The sequence below is a fragment of the Oncorhynchus masou genome, chromosome 32 (genome assembly GCF_036934945.1).
Source record: "Oncorhynchus masou masou isolate Uvic2021 chromosome 32, UVic_Omas_1.1, whole genome shotgun sequence".
Classification (NCBI taxonomy): domain Eukaryota; kingdom Metazoa; phylum Chordata; class Actinopteri; order Salmoniformes; family Salmonidae; genus Oncorhynchus; species Oncorhynchus masou.
In genome coordinates this window covers 84,802,421-84,821,241 of record NC_088243.1, presented here as the reverse complement: position 1 = coordinate 84,821,241, position 18,821 = coordinate 84,802,421, and the positions used below count along the sequence as shown (strand labels likewise).

The 18,821-nt window shown below is 44.8% G+C and overlaps 1 protein-coding gene across 1 annotated transcript in view; it reads right to left on the bottom strand.

Moving 5' to 3' along the window:
• LOC135526724 (gamma-aminobutyric acid receptor subunit beta-2-like) overlaps nt 1–16,285 on the bottom strand; it is a 145,743-nt gene extending 129,458 nt beyond the window's left edge. Inside the window, exons 1-3 of the mRNA XM_064955332.1 lie at nt 16,156–16,285; nt 15,921–16,021; nt 15,228–15,295 (exon numbers count right to left, since the gene is read on the bottom strand). Coding sequence (XP_064811404.1) covers nt 15,228–15,295; nt 15,921–16,021; nt 16,156–16,268 — 282 coding nt within the window. The 5' untranslated portion in view covers nt 16,269–16,285. The remainder of the gene's footprint in view (nt 1–15,227; nt 15,296–15,920; nt 16,022–16,155) is intronic.
• Between the last annotated feature and the right edge of the window lie 2,536 nt (nt 16,286–18,821).

Sequence of the window (18,821 nt, the reverse complement as noted above, 5' to 3'; positions counted from 1 at the left end):
TGGGGGGGTATTATAGTGATGTGTCTGTGTGGTGGGGGGGGGGTATTATAGTGATGTGTCTGTGTGGTGGGGGGGGTATTATAGTGATGTGTCTGTGTGGTGGGGGGGGTATTATAGTGATGTGTCTGTGTGGTGGGGGGGGTATTATAGTGATGTGTCTGTGTGGTGGGGGGGGGTATTATAGTGATGTGTCTGTGTGGTGGGGGGGTATTATAGTGATGTGTCTGTGTGGTGGGGGGGGGTATTATAGTGATGTGTCTGTGTGGTGGGGGGGGTATTATAGTGATGTGTCTGTGTGGTGGGGGGGGTATTATAGTGATGTGTCTGTATGGTGTCTGTGTGGGGGGGTATTATAGTGATGTGTCTGTGTGGTGGGGGGGGTATTATAGTGATGTGTCTGTGTGGTGGGGGGGGTATTATAGTGATGTGTCTGTGTGGTGGTGGGGGGGTATTATAGTGATGTGTCTGTGTGGTGGGGGGGGGGTATTATAGTGATGTGTCTGTGTGGTGGGGGGGGTATTATAGTGATGTGTCTGTGTGGTGGGGGGGGGGTATTATAGTGATGTGTCTGTGTGGTGGGGGGGTATTATAGTGATGTGTCTGTGTGGGGGGGGGTATTATAGTGATGTGTCTGTGTGGGGGGGGGGGTATTATAGTGATGTGTCTGTGTGGTGGGGGGTATTATAGTGATGTGTCTGTGTGGTGGGGGGGTATTATAGTGATGTGTCTGTGTGGTGGGGGGGGGGGTATTATAGTGATGTGTCTGTGTGGTGGGGGGGGGGTATTATAGTGATGTGTCTGTGTCAGGGGCAGAACGACAGATTTGTACCTTCCGGTTACTAGTCCAACGCTCTAACCACTAGGCTACCCTGCCGCCCCAGGGGGGTTGCAATAGAGATTATATGGTTTCTTATGTTTAATCAGACTCTTGCCCCATTGATTTCTTTTAGGCTGGATAATCCTTTCAAATATGGAAAATGTAGAATTGGAATTTGTTTTGCTTTATGTCATTAAGATGGACATGACTCCAACCCTCAACTTAGCTTCAGTCTTCAAGACTGGAGATCTGAGAAGGAGAAAGACAGAGGAGCCACCAGCAACCTGTCTGTTTGAAGCTGGCTCTGGAACCCAGTACCACCAACAACCTGTCTGTTTGAAGCTGGCTCTGAAACCCAGTACCTCCAACAACCTGTTTGTTTGAAGCTGGCTCTGAAACCCAGTACCACCAGCAACCTGTCTGTTTGAAGCTGGCTCTGAAACCCAGTACCACCAGCAACCTGTCTGTTTGAAGCTGGCTCTGAAACCCAGTACCACCAACAACCTGTCTGTTTGAAGCTGGCTCTGAAACCCAGTACCACCAGCAACCTGTCTGTTTGAAGCTGGCTCTGAAACCCAGTACCACCAACAACCTGTCTGTTTGAAGCTGGCTCTGGAACCCAGTACCACCAGCAACCTGTCTGTTTGAAGCTGGCTCTGGAACCCAGTACCACCAGCAACCTGTCTGTTTGAAGCTGGCTCTGAAACCCAGTACCACCAACAACCTGTCTGTTTGAAGCTGGCTCTGAAACCCAGTACCACCAACAACCTGTTTGTTTGAAGCTGGCTCTGAAACCCAGTACCACCAACAACCTGTCTGTCTGAAGCTGGCTCTGAAACCCAGTACCACCAACAACCTGTCTGTTTGAATCTGGCTCTGGAACCCAGTACCACCAACAACCTGTCTGTTTTAAGCTGGCTCTGAAACCCAGTACCACCAACAACCTGTTTGTTTGAAGCTGGCTCTGAAACCCAGTACCACCAGCAACCTGTCTGTTTGAAGCTGGCTCTGAAACCCAGTACCACCAACAACCTGTCTGTCTGAAGCTGGCTCTGGAACTCCAGTACAACCAACAACATGTTTGTTTGAAGCTGGCTCTGAAACCCAGTACCACCAACAACATGTCTGTTTGAAGCTGGCTCTGGAACCCAGTACCACCAACAACCTGTCTGTTTGAAGCTGGCTCTGGAACCCAGTACCACCAACAACCTGTAACAGACAGGTACCACCAACAACCTGTCTGTTGTTATATGAGACAGAGAGAAACTACAGTATCACCAACCTGTCTGTTGTTAGAAGGTTGTTACATAAACATGAGAGGAGGATTCACATTCAAAAGGTAATAATGACTATGTGTGGGCCGATGGCAAGTGAGAGGGAGAGAGAGAGGGGAGAATGAGGGAGAGGGAAGGAAAGAGAGACAGAGCCAGAGACAGAGAGAGATAGAGGGCGGGAGGGAGGGAGAGGGAAGGAAAGAGAGACAGAGACTGAGACAGAGAGAGATAGAGGGTGGGAGGGAGGGAGAGGGAAGGAAAGAGTGACAGAGACAGAGAAAGAGAGAGATAGAGGGCGGGAGGGAGGGAGAGGGAAGGAAAGAGAGACAGAGACAGAGAGAGATAGAGGGTGGGAGGGAGGGAGAGGGAAGGAAAGAGAGACAGAGACAGAGACAGAGAGAGAGATAGAGGGCGGGAGGGAGGGAGGGAGAGGGAAGGAAAGAGAGACAGAGACAGAGAGAGATAGAGGGTGGGAGGGAGGGAGGGAGAGGGAAGGAAAGAGAGACAGAGACAGAGATAGATAGAGGGCGGGCGGGAGGGAGAGGGAAGGAAAGAGAGACAGAGACAGAGAGAGAGAGAGATAGAGGGCGGGAGGGAGGGCGAGGGAAGGAAAGAGAGACAGAGACAGAGACAGAGAGAGATAGATGGCGGGAGGGAGGGAGAGGGAAGGAAAGAGAGACAGAGACAGAGACTGAGAGAGATAGAGGGCGGGAGGGAGGGAGAGGGAAGGAAAAGAGAGACAGAGACAGAGACAGAGAGAGATAGAGGGAGGGAGGGAGAGGGAAGGAAAGAGAGACAGAGACAGAGACAGAGAGAGATAGAGGGAGGGAGGGAGGGAGGGAGGGAGGGAGGGAGGGAGGGAGGGAGGGAGGGAGGGAGGGAGGGAGGGAGGGAGGGAGGGAGGGAGAGGGAAGGAAAGAGAGACAGAGACAGAGAGAGATAGAGATAGAGGGAGGGAGGGAGGGAGGGAGGGAGGGAGGGAGGGAGGGAGGGAGGGAGGGAGGGAGGGAGGGAGGGAGGGAGAGGGAGGGAGGGAGGGAGGGAGGGAGGGAGGGAGGGGGAAGGAAAGAGAGACAGAGACAGAGAGAGATAGAGGGCGGGAGGGAAGGGAGGGGGGGAAGGAAAGAGAGACAGAGACAGAGAGCGATAGAGGGAGGGAGGGAGGGAGGGAGGGGGAGGGAGGGAGGGAGGGAGGGAGGGAGGGAGGGAGGGAGGGAGGGAGGGGAGGGAGGGAGGGAGGGAGGGAGGGAGGGAGGGAGGGAGGGAGGGGGAGGGAGGGAGGGAGGGGAAGGAAAGAGAGACAGAGACAGAGACAGAGACAGAGAGAGATAGAGTGCGGGAGGGAGGGAGAGGGAAGGAAAGGGAGACAGAGAGAGAGAGAGATAGAGATAGAGGGTGGGAGGGAGGGAGAGGGAAGGAAAGAGAGACAGAGACAGAGACAGAGAAAGATAGAGAGCGCGAGGGGGGGAGAGGGAAGGAAAGAGAGACAGAGACAGAGAGAGATAGAGGGCGGGAGGGAGGGAGAGGGAAGGAAAGAGAGACAGAGACAGAGAGAGATAGAGGGCGGGAGGGAGGGAGATTATTTTTTGCAGTTTTCATTTCATCTAAATGTGTCGGCAGCCGTTTTGGAAGAGAGGATGAGCGGAAGAGAGGAGATGCATGCTCCTGCCCTGCAAGCCAATTCTCTCTCCTCCGTGAAAGGAAATGAGATGAATGTTCTCATAGCTACAGGGAGTTGGCATGACGTCAGTCCTCACCCCTCTCTCTCTCTCTCTCTCTCTCTCTCTCTCTCTCTCTCTCTCTCTCTCACTCTTTCTGTCTCTGTCTCTTTCTCTCTCTCTCTCTCTCTCTCTCTCTGTGGCTCTCTCTCTGTCTCTCTCTGTCTCTGTCTCTCTCTATCTCCCTCTATGTCTTTCTCTCCATGTCTCTGTCTCTCTCTGTCTCTTTCACTCCCCTGTCTCTCTCCTGTCTCTCTTTCCCTCTCTGTCTCTCTCTCCCTCTCTGTCTGTCTCTCTCTGTCTCTCTCTCTCTCTCTGTCTCTCTCTGTCTCTCTCTCCCTCTCTCTCTGTCTCTGTCTCTCTCTCGCTCTCGTGTCTCTCTCCTGTCTCTCTCTTCTGTCTCTCTCTCCCTGTCTCTGTCTGTCTCTCTCTCTCTCCTGTCTTTCTCTCCCTGTCTCTCTCGCTCTCTCTCTCCTGCCTCTCTCCTGTCTCTCTCTCTCCTGTCTCTCTCTCTCTCTCCCTGTCTCTCTCCTGTCTCTCTCTCCTGTCTCTCTCTCTCCTGTCTCTCTCTCCTGTCTCTCTCTCTCTCCCTGTCTCTTCTGTCCCTCTCTCTCCTGTCTCTGTCTCTGTCTCTCTCCTGTCTCTCTCTCACTCTCTGTCTATGTCTCTGTCTCCCTGTCTCTGTATCTCTCTCTGTCTCTCTCTCCCTGTCTCGGTCTCTCTCTCTCGCTCTCTCTCTCCTGTCTCTCTCCTGTCTATGTCTCTCTCCTGTCTCTCTCTCACTCTCTGTCTATGTCTCTGTCTCCCTGTCTCTGTATCTCTCTCTGTCTCTCTCTCCCTGTCTCGGTCTCTCTCTCTCGCTCTCTCTCTCCTGTCTCTCTCCTGTCTATGTCTCTCTCTCCCTGTCTCTGTCTCTCTCTCTGTCTCTCTCGCTCTCCCTGTCTCCGTCTCTCTCCTCTCTCTCTCTCTCTCTCTCTCTCTCTCTCTCTCTCTCTCTCTCTCCCTGTCTCTGTCTCTCTCCTGCCTCTCTCCTGTATCACTCTCCCTCTCTGTCTCTCTCTGTCTCTCTCGCTCTCTCTCTATCTGTCACACTCTCTGTCTCTCTCAATTCAATTCAAGGGGCTTTATTGGCAAGGGAAACATGTGTTAACATTGCCAAAGCAAGTGAGGTAGATAATATACAAAAGTGAAATAAACAATCAAAATAAATAAAAATAAATAAGCATAAATATGGGTTGTATTTACAATGGTGTTTGTTCTTCACTGGTTGCCCTTTTCTTATGGCAACAGGTCACAAATCTTGCTGCTGTGATGGCACACTGTGAAATTTCACCCAGTAGATATAGGAGTTTATCAAAATTGGGTTTGTTTTCAAATTCTTTGTGGATCTGTGTAATCTGAGGGAAATATGTGTCTCTAATATAGTCATACAGTGGGGAGAACAAGTATTTGATACACTGCCCATTTTTGCAGGTTTTCCTACTTACAAAGCATGTAGAGGTCTGTAATCTTTATCACAGGTACACTTCAACTGTGAGAGACGGAATCTAAAACAAATATCCAGAAAATCAGTATGATTTTTAAGTAATTAATTAGCATTTTATTGCATGACATCAGTATTTGATCACCTACCAACCAGTAAGAATTCTGGCTCTCACAGACATGTTAGTTTTTCTTTAACTTTGTATGGCTGCAGGGGCAGTATTGAGTAGCTTGGATGAAAAGGTGTCCCTTGTAAATGGCCTGCTCCTCAGTCCCAGTTGCTAATATATGCATAGTATTATTAGTATTGGATAGAAAACACTCTGGCGTTTCTAAAACTGTTTGAATTTTGTCTGTGAGTATAACAGAACTCATATAGCAGGCAAAAACCGGAGAAATTCCACTTCCTGTTTTTTTTCTGGGGTGGCAGATCTTCAACCAAGCTCTCATTGAAATTACAGCGAGAATTGGATGAGTTTTCACTTCCTACGCCTTCCACTAGATGTCAACAGTCAATAGAACTTTGTCTGATGACTCTAATGTGAAGGGGGGTCGAATGAGACAGGAAATAGTCACCACTGCCACGAGTTGACCATGCTTTCATCATGCATGTTCACAGGAGATGGGCCTGCGTTCCACTGGTCATCTGAAGTCATTCTAATTCTCCGGTTGGAACGTTATTCAAGATATATGTAAACAACATTGTAACGGCGTTCTTCGTTTGTCGCAAGAAAGTCGGACCGAAATGCAGCGTGTTGGTTACTCATGTTTTTTAATGAAATGAAATCGCGGTACATGAAATAACTAAGACAAATACAAAAACAACAAAACGGAACGTGAAACCTAATTACAGCCTATCTGGTGAACACTACACAGAGACAGGAACAATCACCCACGAAATACAAAGTGAAACCCAGGCTACCTAAATACGGTTCCCAATCAGAGACAACGAGAATCACCTGACTCTGATTGAGAACCGCCTCAGGCAGCCAAACCTATGCAACACCCATACTCAGCCGCAATCCCAATAACTAAAAAACCCCACTACGAAATACAACAACATAAACCCATGTCACACCCTGGCCTGACCAACTAATTAACGAAAACACAAAATACTAAGACCAAGGCGTGACAAACATTCTAAAGATTGATTCAGTACATCGTTTGATATGTTTCTACTGACTGTTACGGAACTTTTGGACATTTCGTCACGTTATAGTGGACGAGCTTTGTGACTTTGGAATTGTTTACCAAACGCGCTAAACAAAGTAGCTAATTGGACATAAATAACGGACATTTTTGAACAAATCAAGCATTTATTGTGGACCTGGGATTCCTAGGACTGCATTCTGGTGAAGTTCATCAAAGGTAAGGAAACAGTTATCATGTATTTTCTGGTTTCTGTTGACTCCAACATGGCGGCTAATTTGGCTTCTGTTCTGAGCGCCGTCTCAGATTATTGCATGTGTTGCTTTTTCCGTAAACTTTTTTTGAAATCTGACACAGCGGTTGCATTAAGGAGAGGTATATCTATAATTCCATGTGTATAACTTGTATTATCATCTACATTTATGATGAGTATTTCTGTTGAAACGAAGTGGCTATGCAAAATCACTTGATGTTTTTGGAACTAGTGAATCTAAATAGCCAATGTAAAAGTTCATAAATATGAACTTTATCAAACAAAACATGCATGGATTGTGTAACATGAAGTCCAATGTGTGTCATCTGATGAAGATAATTCAAGGTTAGTGATTACTTTTATCTTTATTTCTGCATTTTGTGAAAGCTATATTTCGCTGGAAAATGGCTGTGCTTATTGTGGTTTGGTGGAGACCTAACATAATCGTTTGTAGTGCTTTATTAAATTATTAAATTTCTGTGGTTTGAATTTGGCACCCTCTATTTTCACTGGTAGTTGTCATATCGATCCCGGTATTGGGATTGCAGCCATAACAAGAAGCCCTCCTGTTCTCCACTCATTACCTGTATTAACTGCACCTGCTTGAACTCGGTACCTGTATAAAAGACAACTGTCCACACACTCATCAGACGGACTCCAACCTCTCCACAATGGCCAAGACCAGAGAGCTGTGTAAGGACATCAGGGGAAAAAATGTAGACCTGCACAAGGCTGGGATGGGCTACAGGACAATAGGCAAGAAGGCAACAACTGGTGAGAAGGCAACAACTGTTGGCGCAATTATTAGAAAATGGAAGAAGTTCAAGATGATGGTCAATCAACCTCGGTCTGGGGCTCCATGCAAGATCTCACCTCGTGGGGCATCAATGATCATGAGGAAGGTGAGGGATCAGCCCAGAACTACACGGCAGGACCTGGTCAATGACCTGAAGAGAGCTGGGACTACAGTCTCAAAGAAAACCATTAGTAACAAACTACGCCGTGAAAGATTAAAATCCTGCACCGCACGCAAGGTCCCCCTGCTCAAGCCAGCGCATGTCCAGGACCATCTGAAGTTTGCCAATGACCATCTGGATGATCTAGAGGAGGAATGGGAGGAGGTCATTTGGTCTGATGAGACAAAAATAGAGCTTTTTGGTCTAAACTCCACTCGCCGTGTTTGGAGGAAGAAGAAGGATGGGTACAACCCCAAGACACCATCTCAACCGTGAAGCATGGAGGTGGAAACATCATTCTTTGGGGATGCTTTTCTGCAAAAGGGACAGGACAACTGCACCGTATTGAGGGGAGGATGGATGAGGCCATGTATCGCGAGATCTTGGCCAACAACCTCCTTCCCTCAGGAAGAGCATTGAAGATGGGTCGTGGCTGGGTCTTCCAGCATGACAACGACCCGAAACACACAGCCAGGGCAACTAAGGAGTGGCTCCGTAAGAAGCATTTCAAGGTCCTGGAGTGGCCTAGCCAGTCTCCAGAACCGAACCCAATAGAAAATCTTTGGAGGGAGCTGAAAGTCCGTATTGCCCCGCGACAGCCCCGAAACCTGAAGGATCTGGAGAAGGTCTGTATGGAAGAGTGGGCCAAAATCCCTGCTGCAGTGTGTGCAAACCTGGTCAAGAACTACAGGAAACGTATGATCTCTGTAATTGCAAACTAAGGTTTCTGTACCAAATATTGAGTTTTGCTTTTCTGATGTATCAAATACTTATGTCATGCAATAAAATGCTAATTAATTACTTAAAAATCATACAATGTGATTTTCTGGATTTTTGTTTTAGATTACGTCTCTCACAGTTGAAGTGTACCTATGATAAAAAAATGACAGACCTCTACATGCTTTGTAAGTAGGAAAACCTGCAAAATCGGCAATGTATCAAATACTTGTTCTCCCCACTGTACATTGGACAGCAGGTTAGGAAGTGCAGCTCAGTTTCCACCTCATTTTGTGGGCAGTGTGCACATAGCCTGTCTTCTCTTGAGAGCCATGTCTGCCTACAGCGGCCTTTCTCAATAGCAAGGCTATGCTCACTGAGTCTGTACATAGTCAAAGCTTTCCTTAAGTTTGGGTCAGTCACAGTGGTCAGGTATTCTACCACTGTACTCTCTGTTTAGGGCCAAATAACATTCTAGTTTGCTCTGTTTTTTTGTTCATTCTTCCCAGTGTGTCAAGTAATTATCTTTTTGTTTTCTCATAATTTGGTTGGGTCTAATTGTGTTGCTGTCCTGGGACACTGTGGGGTCTGTTTGTGTTTGTGAACAGAGCCCCAGGACCAGCTTGCTTAGGGGACTCTTCTGTATCTCTCTCTTCTGTCTCTCTCTCTCTCTCTCTCTCTCTCTCTCATTGTCTGTCTCTCTCTCTCTCTTCTGTCTCTCTGTCTCTTTCTCGCTCTTCTGTCACTCTCTCTCTCTCCCTCTCCCTGTCTCTCTCTCTCTCTCTCTCTCTCTCTCTCTCTCTGTCTCTGTCTCTGTCTCTGTCTTTCTCTCTCCCTCGCTCTCTCTCTCTCTCTCTCTCAATCTCTCTCTCCGTTCACTGTTCTGTTCTGTTCATTATGTCGTGCACAGTTTTGTTACACTCTGAGTGGCTGGCTCTCTCTCTCTCTGTGTTTCTCTGTGTCTCTCTCTCTGTGTTTCTCTGTGTCTCTCTCTCTCTCTCTCTCTCTGTGTCTCTCTCTCTCTCTCTCTCTCTCTCTCTCTCTCTCTGTTTCTCTTTCAATTCAATTCAATTCAAGGGCCTTTATTGGCATGGGTAACATGTGTTAACATTGCCAAAGCCAGTAAGGTAGATAATATATAAAGTGAAATAAACAATAAAAATGAACAGTAGACATCACACATACAGAAGTTTCAAAACAATAAAGACATTACAAATGTCATATTATATATATACAGTGTTTTTACAATGTACAAATGGTTAAGGACACAGGATAAAATAATTAAGCATAGATATGGGTTGTATTTACAATGGTGCGTGTTCTTCACTGGTTGCCCTTTTCTCGTGGCAACAGGTCACAAATATTGCTGCTGTGATGGCACACTGTGGAATTTCACCCAGTAGATATGGGAGTTTTTCAAAATTGGATTTGTTTTCGAATTCTTTGTGGATCTGTGTAATCTGAGGGAAATATGTCTCTCTAATATGGTCATACATTGGGCAGGAGGTTAGGAAGTGCAGCTCAGTTTCCACCTCATTTTGTGGGCAGTGAGCACATAGCCTGTCTTCTCTTGAGAGCCATGTCTGCCTACGTCGGCCTTTCTCAATAGCAAGGCTATGCTCGCTGAGTCTGTACATAGTCAAAGCTTTCCTTAATTTTGGGTCAGTCACAGTGGTCAGGTATTCTGCCGCTGTGTACTCTCTGTGTAGGGCCAAATAGCATTCTAGTTTGCTCTGGTTTTTTGTTAATTCTTTCCAATGTGTCAAGTAATTATCTTTTTGTTTTCTCATGATTTGGTTGGGTCTAATTGTGCTGCTGTCATGGGGCTCTGTGGGGTGTGTTTGTGAACAGAGCCCCAGGACCAGCTTGCTTAGGGGACTCTTCTCCAGGTTCATCTCTCTGTAGGTGATGGCTTTGTTGTGGAAGGTTTGGGAATCGCTTCCTTTTCGGTGGTTAAAGAATTTAACAGCTCTTTTCTGGATTTTGATAATTAGTGGGTATCGGCCTAATTCTGCTCTGCATGCATTATTTGGTGTTCTACGTTGTACACGGAGGATATTTTTGCAGAATTCTGCGTGCAGAGTCTCAATTTGGTGTTTGTCCCATTTTGTGAAGTCTTGGTTGGTGAGCGGACCCCAGACCTCACAACCATAAATTGCAATGGGCTCTATGACTGATTCAAGTATTTTTAGCCAAATCCTAATTGGTATGTTGAGATTTATGTTCCTTTTGATGGCATAGAATGCCCTTCTTGCCTTGTCTCTCAGATCGTTCACAGCTTTGTGGAAGTTACCTGTGGCGCTGATGTTTAGGCCAAGGTATGTATAGTTTTTTGTGTGCTCTAGGGCAACAGTGTCTAGATGGAATTTGTATGGGGGTCCTGGTGACTGGACCTTTTTTGGAACACCATTATTTTGGTCTTACTGAGATTTACTGTCAGGCCCCAGGTCTGACAGAATCTGTGCATAAGATCTAGGTGCTGCTGTAGGCCCTCCTTGGTTGGTGACAGAAGCACCAGATCATCAGCAAACAGCAGACATTTGACTTCAGATTCTAGTAGGGTGAGGCCGGGTGCTGCAGACTTTTCTAGTGCCCGCGCCAGTTCGTTGATATATATGTTGAAGAGGGTGGGGCTTAAGCTGCATCCCTGTCTAACCCCATGACCCCGTGTGAAGAAATTTGTGTGTTTTTTGCCAATTTTAACCGCACACTTGTTGTTTGTGTACATGGATTTTATGATGTCGTATGTTTTACCCCCAACACCACTTTCCATCAGTTTGTATAGCAGACCCTCATGCCAAATTGAGTCAAAGGCTTTTTTTGAAATCAACAAAGCATGAGAAGACTTTGCCTTTGTTTTGGTTTGTTTGGTTGTCAATTAGGGTGTGCAGGGTGAATACATGGTCTGTTGTACGGTAATTTGGTAAAAAGCCAATTTGACATTTGCTCAGTACATTGTTTTCATTGAGGAAGTGTACGAGTCTGCTGTTAATGATAATGCAGAGGATTTTCCCAAGGTTACTGTTGATGCATATTCCACGGTAGTTATTAGGGTTGAATTTGTCTCCATTTTTGTGGATTGGGGTGATCAGTCCTTGGTTCCAAATATTGGGGAGGATGCCAGAGCTAAGGATGATGTTAAAGAGTTTTAGTATAGCCAATTGGAATTTGTTGTCTGTATATTTGATCATTTCATTGAGGATACCATCAACACCACAGGCCTTTTTGGGTTGGAGGGTTTTTATTTTGTCCTGTAACTCATTCAATGTAATTGGAGAATCCAGTGGGTTCTGGTAGTCTTTAATAGTTGATTCTAAGATCTGTATTTGATCATGTATATGTTTTTGCTCTTTATTATTTGTTATAGAGCCAAAAAGATTGGAGAAGTGGTTTACCCATACATCTCGATTTTGGATAGATAATTCTTCGTGTTTTTGTTTGTTTAGTGTTTTCTAATTTTCCCAGAAGTGGTTAGAGTCTATGGATTCTTCAATTACATTGAGCTGATTTCTGACATGCTGTTCCTTCTTTTTCCGTAGTGTATTTCTGTATTGTTTTAGTGATTCACCATAGTGAAGGCGTAGACTCAGGTTTTCCGGGTCTCTATGTTTTTGGTTGGACAGGTTTCTCAATTTCTTTCTTAGATTTTTGCATTCTTCATCAAACCATTTGTCATTGTTGTTAATTTTCTTCGGTTTTCTATTTGAGATTTTTAGATTTGATAGGGAAGCTGAGAGGTCAAATATACTGTTAAGATTTCTACTGCCAAGTTTACACCTTCACTATTACAGTGGAACGTTTATCCTTCCATCTATAGCATTTCTTAATGTTACTCAGTTCCTTTGGCTTTGATGCCTCATGATTGAGTATTACTCTGTTTAGGTAGACTGTGATTTTGCTGTGGTCTGATAGGGGTGTCAGTGGGCTGACTGTGAACGCTCTGAGAGACTCTGGGTTGAGGTCAGTGATAAAGTAGTCTACAGTACTACTGCCAAGAGATGAGCTATAGGTGTACCTACCATAGGAGTCCCCTCGAAGCCTACCATTGACTATGTACATACCCAGCGTGCGACAGAGCTGCAGGAGTTGTGACCCGTTTTTGTTGGTTATGTTGTCATAGTTGTGCCTAGGGGGCATACGGGGGAGGGAATGCTGTCACCTCCAGGCAGGTGTTTGTCCCCCTGTGTGCTGAGGGTGTCAGGTTCTTGTCCAGTTCTGGCATTTAGGTCGCCACAGCCTAGTACATGTCCCTGGGCCTGGAAATGATTGATTTCCCCCTCTAGGATGGAGAAGCTGTCTTCATTAAAATATGGGGATTCTAGTTGGGGGATATAGGTAGCACACAGGAGGACATTTTTCTCTGTTAGGATAATTTCCTTTTGAATTTCTAGCCAAATGTAGAATGTTCCTGTTTTGATTAATTTAATGGAGTGAGTTAGGTCTGCTCTATACCAAATTAGCATACCCCCTGAGTCCCTTCCCTGTTTCACACCTGGTAGTTTGGTGGATGGGACTACCAGCTCTCTGTAACCTAGAGGGCATCCAGTGGGTCTGTCTCCTCTATACCAGGTTTCTTGCAGGATGACAATGTCTGTATTACCGATTTCTTTGGTGAAGTCCGGGTTTCTGCTCTTCAGGCCAAAGGCAGATGACCTCAGGCCTTGGATATTCCAGGATGAAATAGTCAAGGCTTTTTGTTCCATAAAGTGTCCAATGTTGTTGGTCGTGGTTTGGCCTCAGGCCAGTAAGTGTGAGCAGAGCCTGCTGAGCATCTGGTACATGCCATTGGCTTGGGCGAGTGTGAGAGTGGGTGTTGGGACTGTTTGCCCGCTCACTACCTGGGCGTATGTGTGGCTTCCATGTTGAGGCCCTCTTTGCGGGGGTGGGGTGCATGGGGTGGGCAGGAGTGGCATAGGTCTGATCTGATGGGGTCTAAATGGGGTGTGGGCATGTTTGACATGGGGGTGTTGATTGGTTGGGGTAGGGGTGTGGATGTGTCTGGGTGTGCGGTGGTCTGGATGTAATTCCTCTTGGCGTGGGTCCTCTATGTGTAGGTCCAGGGGGGGTCCTGCAGGTCTGGGAGGGTGTCTCGCTGATCTGGGTGGGGTGTCTTTCTCTCTGTCTCTCTCTCAATCTCTCTCTCTGTTTCTCTCTCTCTATGTCTCTCTGTCTCCCTGTCTATCTCTCTCTGTTTCTCTCTCTCCGTGTCTCTCCCTCTCTCTCTCTGTCTCACTCTCTCTCCCTCTCAATCTCTCTCTCAATTTACTGTTCTGTTCTGTTCTGTTGTTTTTTTTTTACTGATGAATGCAAGTGTATGTGAAATCAGAGTTTTGATGTAACATCACCCTTTAGAGAGATGAAGGTGGCTTCCATGGAAATCCAGGTCAGATACAGGGGGAGGGAGGTGAAGATGGGGGTGAAGAGGGGAGGAGGGATAGGAATACTGGTTGACATCCCAGAGGACCCCCACAGCCCTTTCATCCTAGATGCATCCTCTTTAACCAAAACTAGCTTCCACATCCCTTCCTCACAGGAAGTACTATGGTAATTCAGCTGATGATGTTTCTATCCAGGCCGACCTATAGCATTATAGTGATTCAGGATACATGGCCCACACAGGAATCAAACCCCACAACAACACACAACTCACTGAGCTTACAGAATCAAGCCGCAACCAACCAAGCCATCTAACCAACTAACATAACGCACTGTCTTACCACACAAATCTTATTTAGGGAAAAATGTACACTCAGATAAATGAAATGTAATCTTTGCAATGAAATCCACTGCAAAAACCATGTCAAATGCAACAATGAATCAAATATGAGTTCAATTGCATAAGGAGAACAGAAGTGTCCCCTCTGAGCCTGCTCCAGAGCAAACCATTGATACGGTGTTACATAAGATGCCTGTCTTATACAGGGAGAGATCCTCTTCATACCATGTCTGTGCACCTAGTGGTTTTCTCCAGCATGGAGACAGAGGCCCCCCCCCCCCAACTGGGACCGCTATATAATACACTACTTTTGACCAGGGAACCATAGGGCTCTGGTCAATAGTAGTTCACTGTAAATGGAATTTAAAAAAAGTAGTGCACTATATTTTGGAGAAGAGTGTCATTTGGGATGCAACCTTATCATTGTGCAGTGGAGCTCGATGAAATACCCAGGTGATTACCATCCTATGTCCAGGCATGCATTATTAACCACATGTCTACGTCATCACTCATGATCTGACAGGGGGGGGGGGTAATTTACGTAGCTGATGATGCGCTCCCCCTCTCGCTTCAAAGTGAAGTGAGGCTCGAGCAAGATAACTCTCCCAAAGGAGCGCGCGGCGCAATCACGTTGAAAATAAATTTGTATTAGGAGAGAAAAGGGAAATTGGGAAATATCGCTATTTTGCCCCTTCGTTTTCTTGACTTGACGTTATAACGCGCCACATGTCAAATAAAATGATAGCAGTCCAGTAACTGAAAGACAAGACGCCACAGCCTCCACCGTCCGTCTGCGCAAGGATGTCAGTACAAGTGCGCCAGTGAGCGTGTGTTTTGAATTCAAATGGGAACCAACACACATCCACCATCCATGCCCGGAAAAATGGTAAATGCAGAGCCTGAGACGGAGCTTGAGCCCACTGAACGACAGAACACTATTCAACACGAGAATCGATTCCATTATAGAATCAAACTATCATCAGACTCCGCCACGTCGTTTACCATCATTTACCACAATGCAGAACGTGACATGCGTTAAGTGCCCTTTTCAAACATGGATGACAATGCGTTATAGGTTTCTCTATACGAATCTACTCAGCCAGGCATACTGGGAAACATAAAGAGGATGATATTAACGCACGTACCATATTGACTTCAGACACCATGTCTATGCTGGCTATGTCTATATTCATCCCCACTGCCACCGGCGCACCTGTGATACGAAGAAAAAACAGGTTATTAACAAAAGGAGAAGGGGATTATTTATTTAACAATTAGCAATAAGAATTTGGTGACCGTTATTCTAGAATGTGGTACCGTTATTCTACCAGTAGGTTGCTGTCAATGATAGATCGCCACGTTCTCTCATCAATGTCTTAATGATTATCATCGTCAATTAAAATGCCTATAATCATCAGCATCATCATTTGGAACTCCCTTGATGATGTTCCATTCAGACAGAATGGTAGACAACCAGAAGTTCAATAGGCTACCAGCTGCGAATAGAATCGATCGTCAAGTTAAGAGACCCTTCTTCTTCACACAGAATAGTCTAGCATGTCTTATTTCATCATTTGAAGGTGGTACATTGGAAAAGGTTTTTGGTGACGGGGGAAAAACTGTATTATTTGGATGGTAGGCTATTACACTGTAATGTCCCTGTAATTGGAGAGGTAGCCTAGTCTATGGATGGAAGATTGATCATGGGGGGGGGGGGGGGGTTGTACCGGAGGTTTTTTGCAGCAATTCATTAAACATGTATAGCACTGCGCGTCATAAATGGCAGCAAACATGACATTCATCATCTCGATTTGCTTTCCTTTTGTCTTTCTTCCTACCTCCAAAATCTGGCCTCAACCGAATGTCGTAGCCTTTCATCAGTCTGTCGACCGTGTCTTTAACCAGCGGCATGTTACTGGGATCCCTCAGATCTTTGGCGCTGAGGGGAAAAACAGAACAGAAGGGGTCGGAACGCAAACACCTACTTAAAGACAAGATACAGCGGGAAGGCGCGTTAAATAGCCTAGGATACATGCCATGCAATGTCATTGAATAACACAAATTCTAATTTACCTTTGCGCACAGCAGATAAAAGTAAAAAAGAACGAAAACGTTAAAATTCCAAAGTGGTTTTTCCTGAGCTTCCCCATCGTAACAGTTTTGATGCGAGTGAGGAGAACGCACATTCAACTTACTCCAGAAAGCTCCGATAACCCAATGAGGGGCGCATGCGTACATCCTACCAGAAGATCAAACACTGGCTAGTGATGATGGTGGATGAGCCGTTTCCATTGCTGAGAAACAAATTAAAGGGACAAGTGGATGGATGAGCGTAATGAAGAAACCATCTTATGCCATCCCGACCCGACCACTAGAACTGTCGAAGTACAATTAGTATCATTCCAGCATTATCCTTATATTGGCTCATGTTGATAGTTTAGAGAACTTTGTAATGAACAGTGCAAACCAATTAATACAATCAATAGCATATAGTATATTATATTAAAATCAATAGCATACAGTGTATTATATTGAAATCAATAGGATATAGTGTATTTTATACTAAAATCAATAGGATATAGTATATTTTATATTAAAATCAATAGGATATAGTATATTATATTAAAATCAATAGGATATAGTATATTATATTAAAATCAATAGGATATAGTATATTATATTAAAATCAATAGGATATAGTATATTATATTAAAATCAATAGGATATAGTGTATTTTATACTAAAATCAATAGGATATAGTGTATTATATATTAAAATCAATAGGATACAGTATATTATATTAAAATCAATAGGATATAGTATATTATATTAAAATCAATAGGATATAGTGTATTTTATATTAAAATCAATAGGATATAGTGTATTATATTAAAATCAATAGGATATAGTGTATTATATTAAAATCAATAGGATATAGTGTATTTTATATTAAAATCAATAGGATGTAGTGAATTACATACAGTATTATACATTTGTCAGACTCACGCAAATTTAAAGTCAACAAAGTTTATTGTGTCAAATGTTGTGACAATCATTATAACTTCTCATAAGACGTTGGTAGCAAGACATTAAATCATTAAATGGACAGACTCACATCATATCAAGTCAGACTAGAGGATAACATTAATAAAACGTATATTAATGATGTAAAAACAGTCCAATAATAACAACAATAGCCATCATTTGTCTTGCGCATCATGTGTTTAGAATGAAGGAGGGGGACAATGCCATTGGAACCCCTTACGATTAAAAAGGGTCTGAAAATGTTTACCTTGCATATACAGTGGGGCAAAAAAGCATTTAGTCAGCCACCAATTGTGCAAGTTCTCCCACTTAAAAAGACGAGAGAGGCCTGCAATTGTCATCATAGGTACACTTCAACTATGACAGACAAAATGAGGGAAAAAAATCCAAAAAATCACATTGTAGGATTTTTTAAGAATTGTTTTGCAAATTATGGTGGAAAATAAGTATTTGGTCAAGAACAAAAGTTTATCTCAATACTTTGTTATATACCCTTTGTTGGCAATGACAGAGGTCAAACGTTTTCTGTAAGTCTTCACAAGGTTTTCACACACTGTTGCTGGTATTTTGGCCCATTCCTCCGTGCAGATCTCCTCTAGAGCAGTGATGTTTTGGGGCTGTTTCTGGGCAACACGGACTTTCAACTCCCTCCAAAGATTTTCTATGGGGTTGAGATCTGGAGACTGGCTAGGCCACTCCAGGACCTTGAAATGCTTCTTACGAAGCCACTCCTTCGTTGCCCGGGCGGGGTGTTTGGGATCATTCCCATGCTGAAAGACCCAGCCATGTTTCATCTTCAATGCCCTTGCTGATGGAAGGAGGTTTTCACTCAAAATCTCATGATACATGGTCCCATTCATTCTTTCCTTTACACGGATCAGTCGTCCTGGTCCCTTTGCAGAAAAACAGCCCCAAAGCATGATGTTTCCACCCCCATGCTTCACAGTAGGTATGGTGTTCTTTGGATGCAACTCAGCATTCTTTGTCCTCCAAACACGACGAGTTGAGTTTTTACCAAAAAGTTATATTTTGGTTTCATCTGACCATATGACATTCTCCCAATCTTCTTCTGGATCATCCAAATGCTCTCTTGCAAACTTCAGACGGGCCTGGACATGTACTGGCTTAAGCAGGGGGACACGTCTGGCACTGTGGGATTTGAGTCCCTGGCGGCGTAGTGTGTTACTGATGGTAGGCTTTGTTACTTTGGTCCCAGCTCTCTGCAGGTCATTCACTAGGTCCCCCCGTGTGGTTCTGGGATTTTTGCTCACTGTTCTTGTGATCATTTTGACCCCACGGGGTGAGATCTTGCGTGGAGCCCCAGATCGAGGGAGATTATCAGTGGTCTTGTATGTCTTCCATTTCCTAATAATTGCTCCCACAGTTGTTTTCTTCAAACCAAGCTGCTTACCTATTGCAGATTCAGTCTTCCCAGCCTGGTGCAGGTCTACAATTTTGTTTCTGGTGTCCTTTGACAGCTCTTTGGTCTTGGCCATAGTGGAGTTTGGAGTGTGACTGTTTGAGGTTGTGGACAGGTGTCTTTTATACTGATAACAAGTTCAAACAGTTGCCATTAATACAGGTAACGAGTGGAGGACAGAGGAGCCTCTTAAAGAAGAAGTTACAGGTCTGTGAGAGCCAGAAATCTTGCTTGTTTGTAGGTGACCAAGTACTTATTTTCCAACATAATTTGC